General features: G+C 45.5%; 1 protein-coding gene and 1 pseudogene across 5 annotated transcripts in view; both read right to left on the bottom strand.

Annotated features, from left to right (window-relative positions):
• Positions 1 to 1,759: 1,759 nt before the first annotated feature.
• On the bottom strand, positions 1,760 to 2,318 carry LOC309963802 (large ribosomal subunit protein uL11-like; annotated as a pseudogene). Its single transcript has one exon. The product of its transcript is annotated as a large ribosomal subunit protein uL11-like (transcript).
• Positions 2,319 to 13,995: 11,677 nt separating this feature from the next.
• Positions 13,996 to 16,338, bottom strand: part of DOCK8 (dedicator of cytokinesis 8) — a 223,500-nt gene continuing 221,157 nt past the window's right edge. For all 4 annotated transcript variants that reach the window (XM_082841971.1, XM_082841972.1, XM_082841974.1 and 1 more), the window contains one exon: positions 13,996 to 16,159. In XM_082841971.1, the coding sequence (XP_082698097.1) occupies positions 16,099 to 16,159 (61 nt within the window). In that variant the 3' untranslated portion in view covers positions 13,996 to 16,098. The remainder of the gene's footprint in view (positions 16,160 to 16,338) is intronic.

Genomic DNA, 16,338 nt, shown 5'->3' with positions numbered 1-16,338 from the left:
CCCGTGAGCCATGGCCGCTGAGCCTGCGCATCCGGAGCCTGTGCTCCGCAACGGGAGAGGCCACAACAGTGAGAGGCCTGCGTACCGCAAAAAAAACAAAAAAAAAGATGTAATGAATGTTTAGCATGGTAGAGTTGTGGGTGATTTATCAAACTACGTTCAGTATGCAAAGTTAAATGTGGCTTATTGTTTTTCTACAACTGACCAAATCTCCCTCATCAACTTCCTTCATACTGACCATTAACTGTATCTTAGTCTCTTTGGAGAGGAAAAAGGTTTTAGTTTAAAAGAGTTGCTTTGTTTTTGTTTTAAGGTAAATGGCAAATCTTGTATTGTTTCCTGCCCTCCTTTCCAATATGGTGCCTTAGTTCATTGCAGAGGCAGGTGCTTGAGGCAACAGGAGAGAGTGAGCTTTAGATTTGTACCCCTGTTATCAGGGTTGGTGTCATGGACTGAATATTCGTGCCCCCTATCCCAAATTCATAGGTTGAAGACCTAACTCCCACAATGTGATGGTATGTGACATGGAGCCTTTGAAAGGTAATTAGGGTTAGCTGAGGTCCCACGGGTGTGGCTAATCCCACCAATCATGGGATTAGCGGCCTTATAAGAAAAAGAAGAGAGAACTCATTCACTCTCTCTCTGCATGCACAAAAACAAGGAAAGGCCATGTGAATACACAGCGAGAAGTTTGCCATCTACAAGCCCGGAAGAGAGCTCTCACCAAGAACCCAATCAGCTGGTTCTTCCCAACTCTAGAACTGTGAGAAAATAAATATCTGCTGTGCAAGCCACCTCGTCTGTGGTCTGTTGTTACGGCAGCCTGAGCTAAGACTGTTGGTGCTGACGTTTTTAGCAATGTCTCTGGGTACCTGGCTGGTTGTACTACTGACCTCTGTGCTTGGAGAAACTGTGGCTCTTTCTAGCTCAGTCAGAGCTGGAGGGTCTTCCCTTCTGACTTGCTCCCAGCTGCAGACAAAAAAATGTTGCCTGTCATTTCAGTAAACAAAGAATGTTGCCTGCTATTCCAGTGAACAACACATGTTTCCAGGCCATCAAGTCATCAGCCACTTCAGCCGCCCTGACGGCGCACCCTGGGGGGAATTCAGGATGGAGAAAAACAGGATACTGGTTCTAGATAGTTAAGATGCATATCTAAGGAATAATTTCATGAGCCCAGACTCTTCCATCTTCCCCTAGAAAAGCACTAACATCATTAACGTGAGATGTCATTTTTTTGTGATTAGCAGTAATCTTTTAATGTTCAAGTACATGTTTTTTTGTTTTGTTTTGTTTTGTTTCAGCAAAAACTCCTATATATCCTGGCTCCTCCCTTACCTCTTCAGAGTAGTTCCTCAGAGCTATCTGAGAGGCCATCTCCTGGGCTACAGTCCTCAGTAAGGTCCCCGAATAAAGCATAACATGCAACTTTTAGGATGTATGTTTTTCTTCAGTTGACATTGCCCCTACCTTGGCTTTGGTGGCCCTGCAGACCACCCTGTGTCTCAGCCACATCCCTCATCTGGTCACTGGCTTAGGTTAGTCAGCCAGCCCATCCCTTACTATGGCAGCCAACTCTCAACTCAGCTGCACCCACATTCTGGAGGATGTGTGGAGATGTCTTGGTCCCTCTTCTGCCACTCTGGGGCTGAAGAGGCCCAGAAGCACTCATGCAGACCCTCTGCCTGATAACCATGCTGTAGTGGTGTTGTTTTAGTTGTCGAATGATCCTTTATTGAAATAACTCCCTTTGCAGCTCTTAAGTAGCTGGGCATTCCACTGTACCACTGTTGAGGTTTATCTATGATGCCATGAGTGTGGTGGCCATCAACACAACAGGCCCCTGGATCTCCTTAATGGTTCCAGAGAGCTCTTTGGCTAATGATAGGTACTACATCTGTCTGGCAATGTTGACAATTCCATCTGCAGTACTATTTCCACTGTGCTTAATGTTCTTCTGCTTCTTTCTGTCCCTTGTGGTCCCTTGAGGGCTTTGATGATCAGGGAAGAGGCAGAAAAGGTCTGGACTGTCTGTTCTGAATGGTCAGTTTCACTGTAATCCTCAGACCCTTCCAGGTACCGGCTGCCTTGACAATGTCTTTACCTAGAGTTTTTGGAGACAGACCCAGGGGGCCACTCTTGGGGTCCAGGGCAGATGTGACACCAACGTCCCCATCAGTGCACTCCAGGTTTATGACTTTGATCTCACTGAGGTCGAACTTGGCAGCACAGTGGAGGCGACTGGTGTCTGATGACCCCAACGTGGGACACCTGGAGAAAGTTGCGTCTTGGCATTCTCTGAATGCTGAAAGGCCCATGCTGTACGTTCATTCTCCTCCTTTGTATGTGCTGGCAGGGGCCACTTGTGTGACAGTCCGTTGGCTGAGTCTCATGAGGAGCAGGTCACAGTTTCCCTGTCCTTTCAGGGCTCCTTTCCCTCAGTCTATCTACCACCCATGATCTCAGCCTTGAACGGAGAAGCCAGGATACACGTAAGTCATTTTTTCTCCTCCAACCTCTGTCTTGTCTTCTGATAGCACTCTCTTAGTTTGGAAAGGTAAAACAACCCATCTTTTCTGTGCAGCAAGGACACCCCTTATGTCAAACCTCAGTTCTCTGTACCCTTGGCTTTGAGCTCAGGTCTGACCTTCTGACCTTTGATATGTTAATGGGAGTGATAGGAATTTACAAAATCCTTTTCTTTTTCTACAACCTCTGACTTCTAAAGACTGTTTTCATAGAAGCTGAAATTTGAAAGTCAAAAGCTGGATGTGTACATTTTTTTCTTTTTGCATTCCTGCTATAAGAATCTCAAACCTCCCCAAGGCATAGAGATACCACCAATTGATCAGGGGAAAAGTCATTCACAGAGTATAAAAGAGAATAATATATTTAAAATATATTATCCTTATTACGTTTTTTTCAGACTTTCCATGATGTCTTTTACCTGTTTACCCATCACCCAAACTCCCTGACCACCCCTGCCCAAATTGCAAAATGGAATAATACTAATTATTGTTTATTGAATGCTCAGTGTCAGCCAATAACCCTATAGCTGTTCATATCTCCACTGAAGAGATGAGAAACTGGGGCTTAGAAAGGTGGCTTGTACAATGTAACAGAGCTAACTTGCAGGAAAAAAACTTTAGAAAATACATTTCTATCTTTTTTGCTTTTGCTTTACTTTGGCTCAAAAGTCAAGCATTTACTCCAATATGGCAAATGTAAAACTTAAAAAGACAAAAAAGAAAAAAATCCATTAAATAAGTTGGTCCTTAACACACTGCTTAGAAAATAGTAAGCTCTCAAAAGGAGGGCAACAGTTATTATTTATTAATATTATTTCTATTGATGTCCCAGGAGATGAGCATCTTAGTATATACAGATGAAAGTCCATCGTGGTCAAAATGTTGGTACAATTTGATATTTCCACAGCTGAGCAAGAAAGTAGGTGAAGTACTTTGGGAAGGCAGAAGCCCCTGGTTGAGTTGGGAACATGCGGTTGGCCTTCTCCTTTTCTTTAGGCTAGGAATCCGAGAGACCTGGGCTATTGCTCAAGCTTGGCCTACAATGCGGGGAGGCCACGGAAGGTCCTCTTTATGGTTTAGTTTCCTCATCCATAAAATGAGGGGTTTGGGGACTTCCCTGGTGGTCCAGTGGTAAAGAATTCGCCTTCCAATGCAGGGGATGCAGGTTTGACCCCTGGTCGGGGAACTAAGATCCCACAGGCCGCGGGGCAACTAAACCCGTGAGCGCCAACTACTGAGCCCACACGCTTCAGCTAGAGAGCCCGTGTGCTGCAAACTACGGAGCCCACATGCTCTGGAGCCCACGTGCCACAACTACAGAACCCACGCACTCGGGAGCCTGTGAGTCACAACTAGAGAGAAGCCCACACACCACAACGAAGAGACCACATGTTGCAACAAAGATCCAGCGTGCCACAAGAGACCCGACACAGCCAAAAATAACAAAATAAAATAGAAAAGAAAAAAATTAAAAAAGAAAAATAAATAACATGAGGGGTTTGGAAATCACCAAATGGTTGCTGAGGTTTCTCCTAATATTAGGAATCCTGGGGAAATGACATCCTCAGAGTTGGGAAAGTCTAGACAGCCCCAGAGTGCTGCATTGTCACCCGAACACCAATGTCTCTCTACCTTTTGTCCTCCTCTGATCTCTCCTGTGCTCAACCCCAATTCAGGGGAGGAAGCTGAAAGAATGTGGCGATAGAGAGAGAAAGGGGGGAAGGGCAGCAAGGGGGACAACAAAATGCAGATGATGGAGAGTGTGGGCAAGACAAAAATTACACACATACACTTTTAGACAAAGGACATGGGGAAAAGGAAGGAGGAGTCAAAGAATGACCATTTACCTTCTTTTGCTCAGCAAATAAAACAACAGCTGAAACATATGAAGCCCTCATTCCAGGCCTGGCACCTTGTTGAATGTGTCACGTGGGTTATCTTATCTCATTTAGTCCTCACACATCTCATTTTCTAGACAGGTGAGAACTAAGGCTTACAAAGTTCATCAATGTGCCCCACATCTCTATCTTAGACCATTCAGGCTACTATACCAAAGTACCATAGACTGGGTAGCTTATACACAACAGAGATCGGTTTCTCACAATTTGGAGGCTAGAATTCTGCTATCAAGGTTCAGGACAGACTATGTTTGATGAAGACTCTCTTCCGGTTGCAGACTGCCTATTCTCACTGTATCGTCACACTACTGAAAGACAGTGAGAGAGCTCTCTGGGGCCCCTTTTATAAGGATACTAATCCCATTCGTGACAGCTTCACCCTCATGATCTAATCAGCTCCCAAATGCCCCACCTCCAAATATTATTACATTAGGGGTTAGGGTTTCAACATATGAATTTTGGGGGTCACAAACAATTCAGTCCACTGCAATCACTGAGTAAGAGGCAGGACTAGGAATTGAACCTCAGTGTCTTTGATTGTAGGGCTGTACTCATAAAAACCAGCCCACACTGCTCTCCTCTGTGCTAGGGAATGTCTCTATGTCACTTAAGGCTGACTTAGCATTTAATCTTGATGTCATGGCTGACCTAGCATGATGAGTTCACCACCCAGAGGCAGACAGACAGTCAGGCACCTACCTACACACTCACTCACCCCTTGATGACACTCAAGAAGGCTCAGCAAAGAAAATTCAAAACAGTGAATAGTATAAATATAAAGTCTTTTTTTATTAGATGCCATCGTATAGGGACAACTGTTTCAGCTTCTTAATTAACTCTAGCTTAACTGAATGTTGAAATTAACTCTTGTTCCTTCAGATATAAGTTCATTGTCTGGACACATTCCCAGATCATTCTCAGATGACCACAGATGCCTGAGGTTTGTTGGGGGATAATATACATATAAATAAGTGGTGACTACCCCTAGCTAACCACATCAAATTTTCTTAGCATCATCCCTATCAGAAAACCAGAGTAAGCCTCATTTTAGGGTACTTCTAAGCTCACCAAGGACCATAAGAATTACAGTAAAAGATAGAGCTGTGGGCTTCCTTGGTGGCACAGTGGTTGGGAGTCTGCCTGCCGATGCAGGGGACACAGGGTTCATGCCCCGGTCCGGGAAGATCCCACATGCCGCGGAGCGGCTGGGCCCGTGAGCCATGGCCGCTGAACCTGCGTGTCCGGAGCCTGTGCTCCGCAACGGAAGAGGCCACAACAGTGAGAGGCCCGCATACCGCAAAAAAAAAAAAAAAAAGATAGAGCTGTGATGTGATAGTGTCTCATTAGGGGTCTTTCACATGTGATCATTTCCCTAACATTTCAACTGTGGGATTTGTGAGGAAACTTGGGGAAGTCTGCATCAGATCCCTACCCCAAAGTCTCTGAGGTCCATACACTTTCCCTGGATCTTTCTTTGTTTCATTGTAGGGATATTATACAGATCTTGGAACTACTGAGACTCAGGTTCAAATTCTGCCTCTGTCATTTACTGACTGTGAGGCAGGGGGGCCAATCCCTTGCCCATGGAACTGCAGTAGCTTCTCCTGTCAACAGGAATCACAGCCCAGGTTATTTTATGGATCAGGTGAGCCCGCACACAAAACACACCAGCATAGGACCTGCAGCACAGCAGGTGTTCAGTCACTGTGAATTCTCTTTCTTCCTGTTTCAGTACGTATTACCGTATAACAAACCATCCTGAGGAAGTGGCCCTAAGGACTATGCATGCCCATTTGCCGTGAGAGCTTTAGCTAACTTACTTGAATAACAGCCAGGTGTTTGCTACAGTTCAGCCATCAGGGTTGGGCTCACCTGGAGTCACTAATGCACTCCTGCATCCCCTCAGGAGGCTCAGTTGGTCTCAGATATCCAATATGGCTTCACTCCCATATCAGGCACCTTTGCTAGGATGGCTAGAACAGCTAGGACCTGGCCAGGGTCCTCTCTTTCCACGAGGCCACTCCAGCACAGTGGTTAGCAGGGCCAGCTTCATAGGGTGCAACATGTGTAGTCACACAGGGCCCCATACCTAGAAGGGTGCCTGCTTGGTTTAATGCTCTGTTACCACTGCCACTGCCTTGAAATTCTTAATACTTTTTTTTTTTTTTTTTGAGGTACGCGGGCCTCTCACTGTTGTGGCCTCTCCCGCTTCAGAGCACAGGCTCCAGATGCGCAGGTTCAGCGGCCATGGCCCACGGGCCCAGCCGCTCCGCGGCATGTGGGACCCTCCTGGACCGGGGCACGAACCCGCGACCCCCGCATCGGCAGGTGGACTCCCAACCACTGCGCCACCAGGGAAGCCCGCTTAATACTTTTTAAATAAGAGACCCTGCATTTTCATTTTTACACTGGGTCCTGCAAATTATGTAGCCAGTACTTGTAGCCACATCTCTTTCCCCAAAGGCTCCAAGCTCCAAGAGGGTGAAAGAAGAAGCTGGAAAGCTTCTTAAGACTTAGGCCAGGACTCACACAGTATCTACGTCACTGCATTCCACGGGCCAAAGCAACTCACAAGGCCATGCTGACTCAAGGGGAGGAGGAGTAAAGTCTCTGCGGCCATCCACCTTACGGCCGTTTCCTTCCTCCAGCATTCCCATGAACAGTCAGGTCCTGACACAGCTCGTTTGGTGCTAAGAGGCAGAAACCCACCTAAGCTTCCTCATAGAAAGAGGGATTGACAGTAGAGAGTCAGAAATCTCCCAGAAATAAGGGTAGCCACACTTTAGGAAAGTGGAAATGAGAGTTAGAAACTCAGAGCCTGAGGCTATGCCTTGCCTCTCAGGGATCACGTTGGTTTCCTTGGTGAGTCAGCCGGGATCTGGGGGCCGGGGTGGGTGGGTGGGGAGCAGGAACTTGGTCACTCAGAAGAGACAACTGCCCCTTCCAGGGGCTGTAGGCTGGATGGGCTCTCAACAAGGGGCTGTGGATAAGGTGGGCCATATAACCTGATGGAATGCTTGTCTTTATTTATCAACTATTTATGAAGGGCCAATAATTATGAGCAAGACCATGTCTGGGCCTATGGGGATATAATTTGGCCCTAGAGGACCAGCGCCCCTTCTTCTCAGTCACATAAAGGCATTTTTGGCTACCTCTTTTTTTTTTTTTTTGCGGTATGCGGGGCTCTCACTGTTGTGGCCTCTCCCGTTGCGGAGCACAGGCTCCGGACGCGCAGGCTCAGCAGCCATGGCTCACGGGCCCAGCCGCTCCGCGGCATGCGGGATCCTCCCGGACCGGGGCGCGAACCCGTGTCCCCTGCATCGGCAGGCGGACTCCCAACCACTGCGCCACCAGGGAAGCCCCTGGCTACCTCTTATTGAAGCAAAGGAAGGGGTGGGTGTGGGGATCAGCTTTCTTTTTATTGTTCCTTGGGCCCAGAGGGTCAGTTCTGGTTCTTGCTGGATGGCAACACCCACCTACAATGGAGGTTTAGGAGAATGCATTCTCTTACTAAAATGTCAGTTAGCCTCACAGAACGGCTGAGTGATGAAGAACCATAAATTGTGACTTCATCTGAGTCGACTCTATCCCACTCCAGGGAAGATGGCCAACTTAGGCTCTCAGAAGGAGGGATTCCTACACGAGAGCCCCATCTCTCTCACACAGCTCTCCTCAGTGTGATCCCCACCCCACCTCTCCCATTTCAGCCCCTTACAGTTCCTTCCTTCACACCCTCATCCAGTGTACTCATCCCTTTCTCAGGAAACCCCACCTACTTCCCCCCATACATACTGCCCTTCCTTGTTCCTCTCTTGGTGCTTTCTTGTAAACTCCAACATTTACAGTCTCCGCTGGTGCTGGGGTTCTCCTATGCCCAGTTTCGTTGGCTCTGAAAGACAAGGTTCCATCTAGCGAGTGAAAGAGACATTGGTGAGGGATCAGATCCCAGTGCAGTTTCCCGCCAGTGACAGCTGTGGGAGAGTATTTTCATTCATTACCTAAAACACAAGCAACTTCAGCCACGTGAACGTTCATATTTCCCAGTGACGACACAATCTAGTTTTATTTGAAGAAATGATATTTTTCTTTATTAATCTGACTTTGACTAGCTCTTTGTTAGCAGTAAACTTGGCATTATTTAGTTGGAGAATTAAAATTTTCTGGTGTCTAGTCTACATGATAAGAATCACCACAAGAACTATGAACAGGTCTGTCTTAATTACCCAGGACGGCTAGTGTCTACTTGGATAAGAACTTCCGGATCGTCAATCTCTCCACTGATAAAAAAGGATAGCTCCTGGCCTCAAGGAACTTCCAATCAAGTGGAGCGGACAGTCTTACACTCAGATAAAACCAAAGAGTGAGGGGCCGATGAGAGATGGGCAGGAAAGGGAGGAAAGTTTCAAGAAGCAAGAGTGAGACGGGGATTAGCTTGCAGCTAGGTTCCAAGTGGGAGCTCAGGTATAAAGGAGGGCGGGGACCCTTTCAAACTGCAGCCATAGCTGTGTGCACACAGATGACCCCACTGGAGTGGAGGTGTTCTCTCCGGGCAGGGGGCTGGGTCTTGTTTCCTCATCTGCAGGAAAGCCTGCCCGGCTTGCCCTCGCCACTGTGTGGGCTTGCCGTGAGATTCAGGGTTCAGGCAGGTGAAAACCAAGCCTGGGCACAGGCGGAGGTTCCTCTCAGGAGACTTTACTAGACACACCCCCCGCCCCACTTCCTCTCACTCTTCACTCCAGATACACATTTAGCTGCACCTTCTGGGTTCCTCCAGTTGCAGGGAACCCAGGAAGGAGATTTTAGCACTGTGCCTATTTCCCATGATATTACTTTACTTGCTTCCCACTTCGACTCCATTATCAGGCAGCTTCACAATTCCTGAGACGAATGGTCCCCGAGCCTCCCCGAAGCCCTCCTAGACGCTGTGCAGCATCTCCCTTTCCCAACTTCCGGCTACTCACCGCCAGACTGAAGCACCTTTCCGCTCCTGACTACAACAACAACAAACCACCCCCCCGACTCAACGCGCGCGCAGGCGCATTAACCACGCATTATCCACCCTCCCCCGCACCCGGGGGGATGTGGGCGTGGCGGGTTGCTTGATTTCTCTAAGCCGCTTTTAAATTGGGACGTTTGCTGGGGCGTCCTGTGTTCAGTTATCGGTGGGTTAGGACCACTGAGTTTCCTAATCAATTTCTGGGTTCCACGCAATCCTTTTTAGAAACTTTTTGCTTGATATGCATCCGGAGACATTCGCGTCCCGGCTGCAAAGCTGGAGCCTATGGAGTGGATGGAGCAGGCAGACAGAGCCTGGGCTTCTCAACGAGCAACGTCAGCTTAGTTATTCCGGATCTGTCCTGGCTGCCAAGTCCTCTTTTTCTTCTTTCTTACTATAAGGGAAACTTGCCGCTCAGTAGCTTTCTTTCAAGTGGAAGTCGGTGTGCTTTGCTACCCTCCGGGAGCATTTACAGGCGGGGGACACAGGTGGGCTGTTGGAATCCGTGTATTTACCTTCTAGGGGAATGCACTGGAGACACGCTGCGCTAGAGGAGAAGGGAAGCCAGGTCAGATTGGCTTTCCAGGCGCCCCTGTGTGCCCTCTCCGTTCCACCGTTTCCCTTTCTTCTTCTACCCTGAAGGCCCTTGCTTTTGGCCTTGGCCAGACCATGGAAATTGACACTGCAAGTTGAATAGACCAGGCATTTATTTTCTGATAAATCAGGCCTCTGTCCTGCCTGCACCTTTGGCCTGCTTTTGATAAATGTTGCCGGCAGCGAATGCGACGTGTGGGGTTCTGGCTAAACTTTCTGGAGGTGTCAATTGTAAATAGTGTTTCCTTACATTTGGGGCAGCACTTTCGAGTTTCCAAAACATGCTCCATGCAGTAATTGTCTCATTGGATTTCCTCAGCAGGTTGGGAGAAGATGGGGCAACTCATCCCTATTCTGCAGTGAAAAAACCTGAAGCTCAGAGAGGTAGAGTGACTTGGGCACAGTTGCAGGACTAGAAAGCACAATAGAAGAATAAGAAACCAGGACTTCTGATCCTTGGTCTAGAAACTTCTGGCAGTCACATAGTCTTTTTTGTTTGTTTGTTTTTTTAATCTTACTAATTACCCTGATAATCCTGTTGGATAACAGAACAATTTGTTCATCCATGTCATGTTCTCTTGTTGCATAAAGGAAATGATAAGGGACAAGAGAGCTGATTTCTCAGCTGTAACCTTTAGAGCTCTGCCACCTTGCTAATCACTCGCTTATCCTGGATACCAGTGATTTGCCATCTTCCAAACGTGTGGGGAAAATAGTAAAGGTGAAAGCCATTTAGCTGCCAAGCTTATGCCACAAAGATCATCATCAGACCAGGAACGGGGTTGGACTCAGTAGCATCATTCCAGAGAGAGCACTGCTCCCCCAAGATGTGCTGCAGCATCAAGGCCTTAAGGATAAGGAACGTGCACAGCTCTCCAAACAGTTTTCACCCAAGGCTGTGCTACATTTCCTTCAGTAATCCCATGGCAGAAAACGTAGTGACCATCAGAGCTTTAGCTTTTTAATCAGGCTCTGTGATTCTTATTAAGGCTAAGGTCTAGGGTGATTCAAGGGAAAAGAGCAGAAAAGGGGGAAAAATCCTCTTAATTCTGGCCCATGCATTCATAATAGGTAAAGTCGAGAGGGAATAGAAGGCCATTCCTCCGGGGCTAGTTGACCTTAATTGTCTGTCCTCTGTTAGGTGCTTTTAGCCGAGAGATACAGAAGAGGCACAGTCTGACAGAAGTCATCACTGATGGCCACCTTCATCCAGTACTTTGGTCATTTACAAACATTCATTGAGTGCCCACTATGGCCCAGGCCCTAAGGATGCCATGATGAGAGACACAATTTTGATGCTTGACTTTTTCCACTCAAACCTACCATAACTTATTCTATTTCCCTGTTGCTCTCACTTTTCTCCCAGCGCCCTTCCCAGCTGAGTTCTGATGCCTGATCATTTGTGTCATTTTTGGCAAGACACTCCAGAGGATGTATTACTGGTACAGCAAAACCTTCCACTCCCATCTGTCCCAGTCCCCACTCTTTCAGGATAAGCCCTAAGTCCTCCTTCATGTACTGTATATCCCTTTCGTCTCTCCTTCTAGGGAAGATGCTTCCAGGTCAATGGTTGTGTACATGATATGAAATAAACTGTAATCCTGATCTCCATAGAAGTTCCTTCTTCTGAATGCATTTACTTTAAAGCAATGTTCTGCAAGGAGCCCCCGTGGTTTGTTACGCTTCTTTTTCCCATTCTTCCTGGTTCCCTGGGGAACCACCGGCCCCTCTATCGCTAGCCCTGTGGTTTGAGTTGATATTCATCCTGCTTCTCCTTAGAGGGGAGAACTTTGTTTAGCCTGAGCCATCCCAATCAGAGTGAACCCAAAGAATTTGCCTGGGAATTCTGGAACACAGACTCTCTTTTCTTCGTGGAGCTTGGTGGTATGAAGTTGTGAGGCTCAGGATTGCCTCTGTCATGACGGATGAGCCTGGAATTTCCAGGGACCACTGTTGAAAGCCTGGGGACGGAGCCGAACAAGAGAAAGCAGAGAAGAAAAATGCGCCCATGACATGGTGGGTAGGCCCTGAATGCAGCTGGGTCGGAACCAATTCTACCTCTGGGTTAATCTGTTACGTGAACCAATTAACTCCACTACCCCCTTGGAAAACACTAATTTGAGTTTGGTTTTCTGTTCCTTACCAAAAATTGCCGGCTAAGAACTCCCCTTAGGCTAAGGCTTCCCAAATGGTGTGCCGTGGTGCACCTGTGAGCTTGCTTATAGATATACCTGAGCTTGATGGCCCTAGCCTTTGCGAGGGACTCAGGGCAGCCAGAGTGCCAGGGCTGGTCATCTCTAGCAGCAAGTAGCTTTGTCCATTTATCCCAGTGAGACAACAAATGCAAAATTTTAATGTGCCCCATTGTGATTTTAAAATGTGTTCAAAAATTCTTTAACACGCCTCCATTCCAAAGGTAGAGCCTACTTCTCCTCTCCTTGAATGTGGACTGAATTTAGTGACTTGCTTCTGAAAAATAGAATATGGCAGAAAAGAGAGAGTATGACTTCTGAGACTAGGTCATAAAAAGACACTGCCACTTTTGCCTTGCTTCTCTTGAACTGCTCATCAAAGGGGAATTCAGTGAGCACTCATGCAGTAGGGGCTGAGGTCCACAAGCAGAAGAACTGAGGCCTCCCATCAATGACCAGCACCAACTTTCCAATGTTATGAATGAGCCACCTTGGAATAGAATCCTCCAGCTTCAGTCAAGCCTTCAGATGAGGGCAGCTTTGGCCAATATCTTGATTGCAACCTCATGCAAGACCTTCAGTCAGACTGCCCAGCTAAACTAATCCTAATCCACAGGAACTGGGTGAGATACTGTTTATTGTTGTGTTAAGCTAATGAGTTTGAGGGCTATTTGGTATGCCTTGATAGATAACATTTATACCCGGAATGTGAAAAAGGTTGGGAAACACTGTGGACATACCCAGCATTCTGGAATAGAATAGAACCTTTAGTTTTAGTTTTTTTTTTTTTTTTAAATGATACTTAGTCAATAGCAGCTTTACAACATTTGAGATAACAAGCATTTAAAAATACATTCAAAGCAAAACAAAAGCTCCCTGTGTTTGAAAACATACTAGCAAACCACAATTACCAGTGAGAGCTCTAAAAGTTTTTTGTTTTACAACTAATCTATTGTCATGGAAAGGACTTCTTACTGAATAGAATTATGGAGTTTAAGACAATGTGTGGCAAGACAAACCCAAACAGGTCTATGCAGTATATTCATCTTTCACTTTCATGAGATTCTTAAGAGCTGGTGACAGTTGCACCCTTGACCTTGCTAAAGGAAAAGAGGCAAGAAGCTGATCAGATTTCTCCCATAAACTTTCATTGAAGAGTTTTCCAAAGTAAAGTCAAGAGGCCTACCATGGCATAGAGGTTTCTCCAGTCTTCAGGATTCAAAAGGCCTCATGTGCTTTACTCTTAGCAATGTTTGAAATGCTTCTTTCTTAACCCCGTATTTAGGATACATAATCAGAGGACCAGTGCCCAAGTTCTTTGTTTATGCCGTTACTTATGTAAGTGCAGCAATGCCTCCACTTCATTTATAACTGTTACATAAAGAACAACTAAACTATCTGGAATTGAGAAAAGAGCCAGGGTTAGCCTAGAAAGAGTATGAGCTAAACCAGTGTTGACCAGTCCACACTTGCCAACTCCACCAGCTTCACTTCTAGGTGAGCCCATGCGCTCTCAGTCAGAGTTCTTTCTTACTCTAGACAGTATTCTTCCTACATTGGTTATCTATAGTCTGAGCCCACAGATCAGAGGCATCACGTTATAAAAGTTGGAAGCTTCTAGAATTGTACCATCCAATACAGTAGCCACTAGCCACATGTGGCTATTGAACACCTGAAATGTGGCTGGACTTGAGATTAAGTGTAAAGTGTAAAATCTCTAAATATAAAACACATACATACAGAGTTTGAAGACACAGTATGAAAAAAAGAATGTAAAATACCTCATTAATAATTTTTCATATTAATTACGTGTCGAATTGATAATATTTTGTATATATTGGGTTAAATGAAATGTATTATTAAAATTACTGTCACCTGTTTCTTTTCCCAATTTTCTTTAATGTGTGTACTAGAAAATTTAAAGTGACATATGTGGCTTGTATTATATTTCTGCTGCACAGTGCTGGTCTAGAAGCAGGCCTATTCACACTCATTCATTCATTTAATTATTCAGCTTATGCTTATTAAATGTCTTCTGTGTGTTGAGTTCTGGGCTAGGGGATAGAAATGCAACAGTGGACACAGCCCTTGCACTTGTGAAGCAAGTGGTACCCACTGCGGTATAAGAGAGACTGAAATCAAAAGTGACAACACGTATCTACAAGCAGGGGACATTTAATCCGGAATATTTTAGGTCATAGGATTATTAGGGCTTTTAGAGTTCAAAGCCAGGCCTACATTACTTACCACCTAAGGCTTATTGTTTGAAGGCAAAATATAATAGGTGTTGATAATAATGGCCACCCTGGAGTCACTCAGGAAAGGTTACCTTCCACAGGGCCTGTTCTAGTCTGCTGTGTATTATGGCTACAGCCATACAGATGCTCTTCCTCACTAACCTAAGAGGCTTTGGAGGGCAGTGACAATGTGGTTTGACCTTGGTCTCACCCAGTGTCTCCCACACAGAAGATACTTAACAACACATGGAATTAAAATATGTCATGCGTACTCATTTAAGAAAACAAACACATCATATACTTTAGAAAGAGTTCTGCCCCAAATGCCTAAAAAACAAAAACTTTGCCCCTTAAACTAGTAAGCTTTAGTAATTTAAAAACAAAACAGTCCTCTTTCAGAATATAAATTCATGCATACCTGATGGTGTAAGCAAAAAGTTCTCGGATATCCAAATTAAATTCTCTCTCATGACCACCAAGATTAAATATTATATACGAGGGGTGACCCTGGATAGCACTGTTTGACCAAGGCCATGATCATGCATCTTTCTTCTTCTCTGAAATGCTTTACAAAAGTCATGAGTTGTCGAAATAAAAAACACGAGTTGCAAAGGGAAACATTTTGCTTGCAATTCTTATTACATTTTTAGTACCAGTCAAGGTAATCAGTCATATTAAAAAATATATAATTTAATTCTCAAATAATAACTTTGTTCCTCTTTCTCCTAAAGTACACTGTCCAAAGAATGCTGAATATATTCTTTAGTTGATGTACACATGCACAATGTTCAGAAATGAAAGTAGAAATATTACCCTTTTATAAAAATAAACTTGGTCCCAGAGAGGACGAGAAAAAGAGCAAGCAGGAGCGAGCATAAGAAAAAACGCAAAGCTTTGGAGGAGAATTGGTTCAATTTAAGTAACTGCAGCATCTGCAACTTTGGGCAGGTCACTCAGAGTACCATTATCTCCTAACTCAGTGCTTCGAGTGTGCTCCTCTATAAATGCATGTTAAATTAACCACCTAACAGAACAATAAAGCAAAAATAACTATACAACAATAAGTCCACCGTTACCAAAAGGGTAACAAGTTCACAAATAATTAATTGATCCCCACACTTCCAGCCTTCAGGATCTTCGGATTTCTAGTAAGGCCTCCCCTCACAGTTTTATTGGAAATGTTTTGTACTCCAGCAAGGTCACCTTCCTTTCCCATAAAGAGAGGAGGAGAGAAGTTCACTCTGAATAGTTGGTGGACAACTTGTCCATTTTCCCTTGGGCAATTTGGGTTTATCTAAATTCAGGTTAAATTCAAATACAGGCGGGAGGAAGTCATCAGTTCCTGACCACTCAGCAGGAGACGCTGTTTATGCTTTGTTTTGCACAATTATGCGAAAAAACATGGCTTAATAAATATACAGGCACCCCTGATTAACCATCCTCCACCACCTCCATCCCCCAAATGCCCCAGATCTGCTCAGACCCCATTTGGGTGTAATTCCCATGGTCACTTGGATCCCAAAGCTTCCAGAGTGCTGTCTGGCCAGGGAGCATGTGGCATGTCCTGTGCGGCAAATGTCCTGTTTTAAGTTCCAGCGGGTCCTTCTCCAGGGTCACAGGGCCTCCAGTCTTCATGCGTGAAGATAGCTTTTCTTAGCTGCCCTGTGACAACTGGGTTTCACATTTCCTGAAACTAGATCTGTGGAAGGAGTCTCTGAAATTAAGGAGGGAGAGAGGACAGAAGTAAGAAACATCAGTTAGCCTTTTAAAGAGGAAAATCACTCACTAGAAAAGTACATCAATCATGGAGAACTCAGTAAAGTAAGTAAGTATGGGAAAGTGCGGCCATGCCTTCGCGCTGTGCCGGAAGAAATAACAGGCAGTAATTCGGCC

The sequence above is a fragment of the Leucopleurus acutus genome (genome assembly GCF_964270905.1).
Source record: "Leucopleurus acutus genome assembly, chromosome: 7".
Classification (NCBI taxonomy): Eukaryota; Metazoa; Chordata; class Mammalia; order Artiodactyla; family Delphinidae; genus Leucopleurus; species Leucopleurus acutus.
The sequence above is the reverse complement of the archived record's forward strand: the minus strand, read 5'-3'. Positions and strand labels throughout refer to the sequence as shown.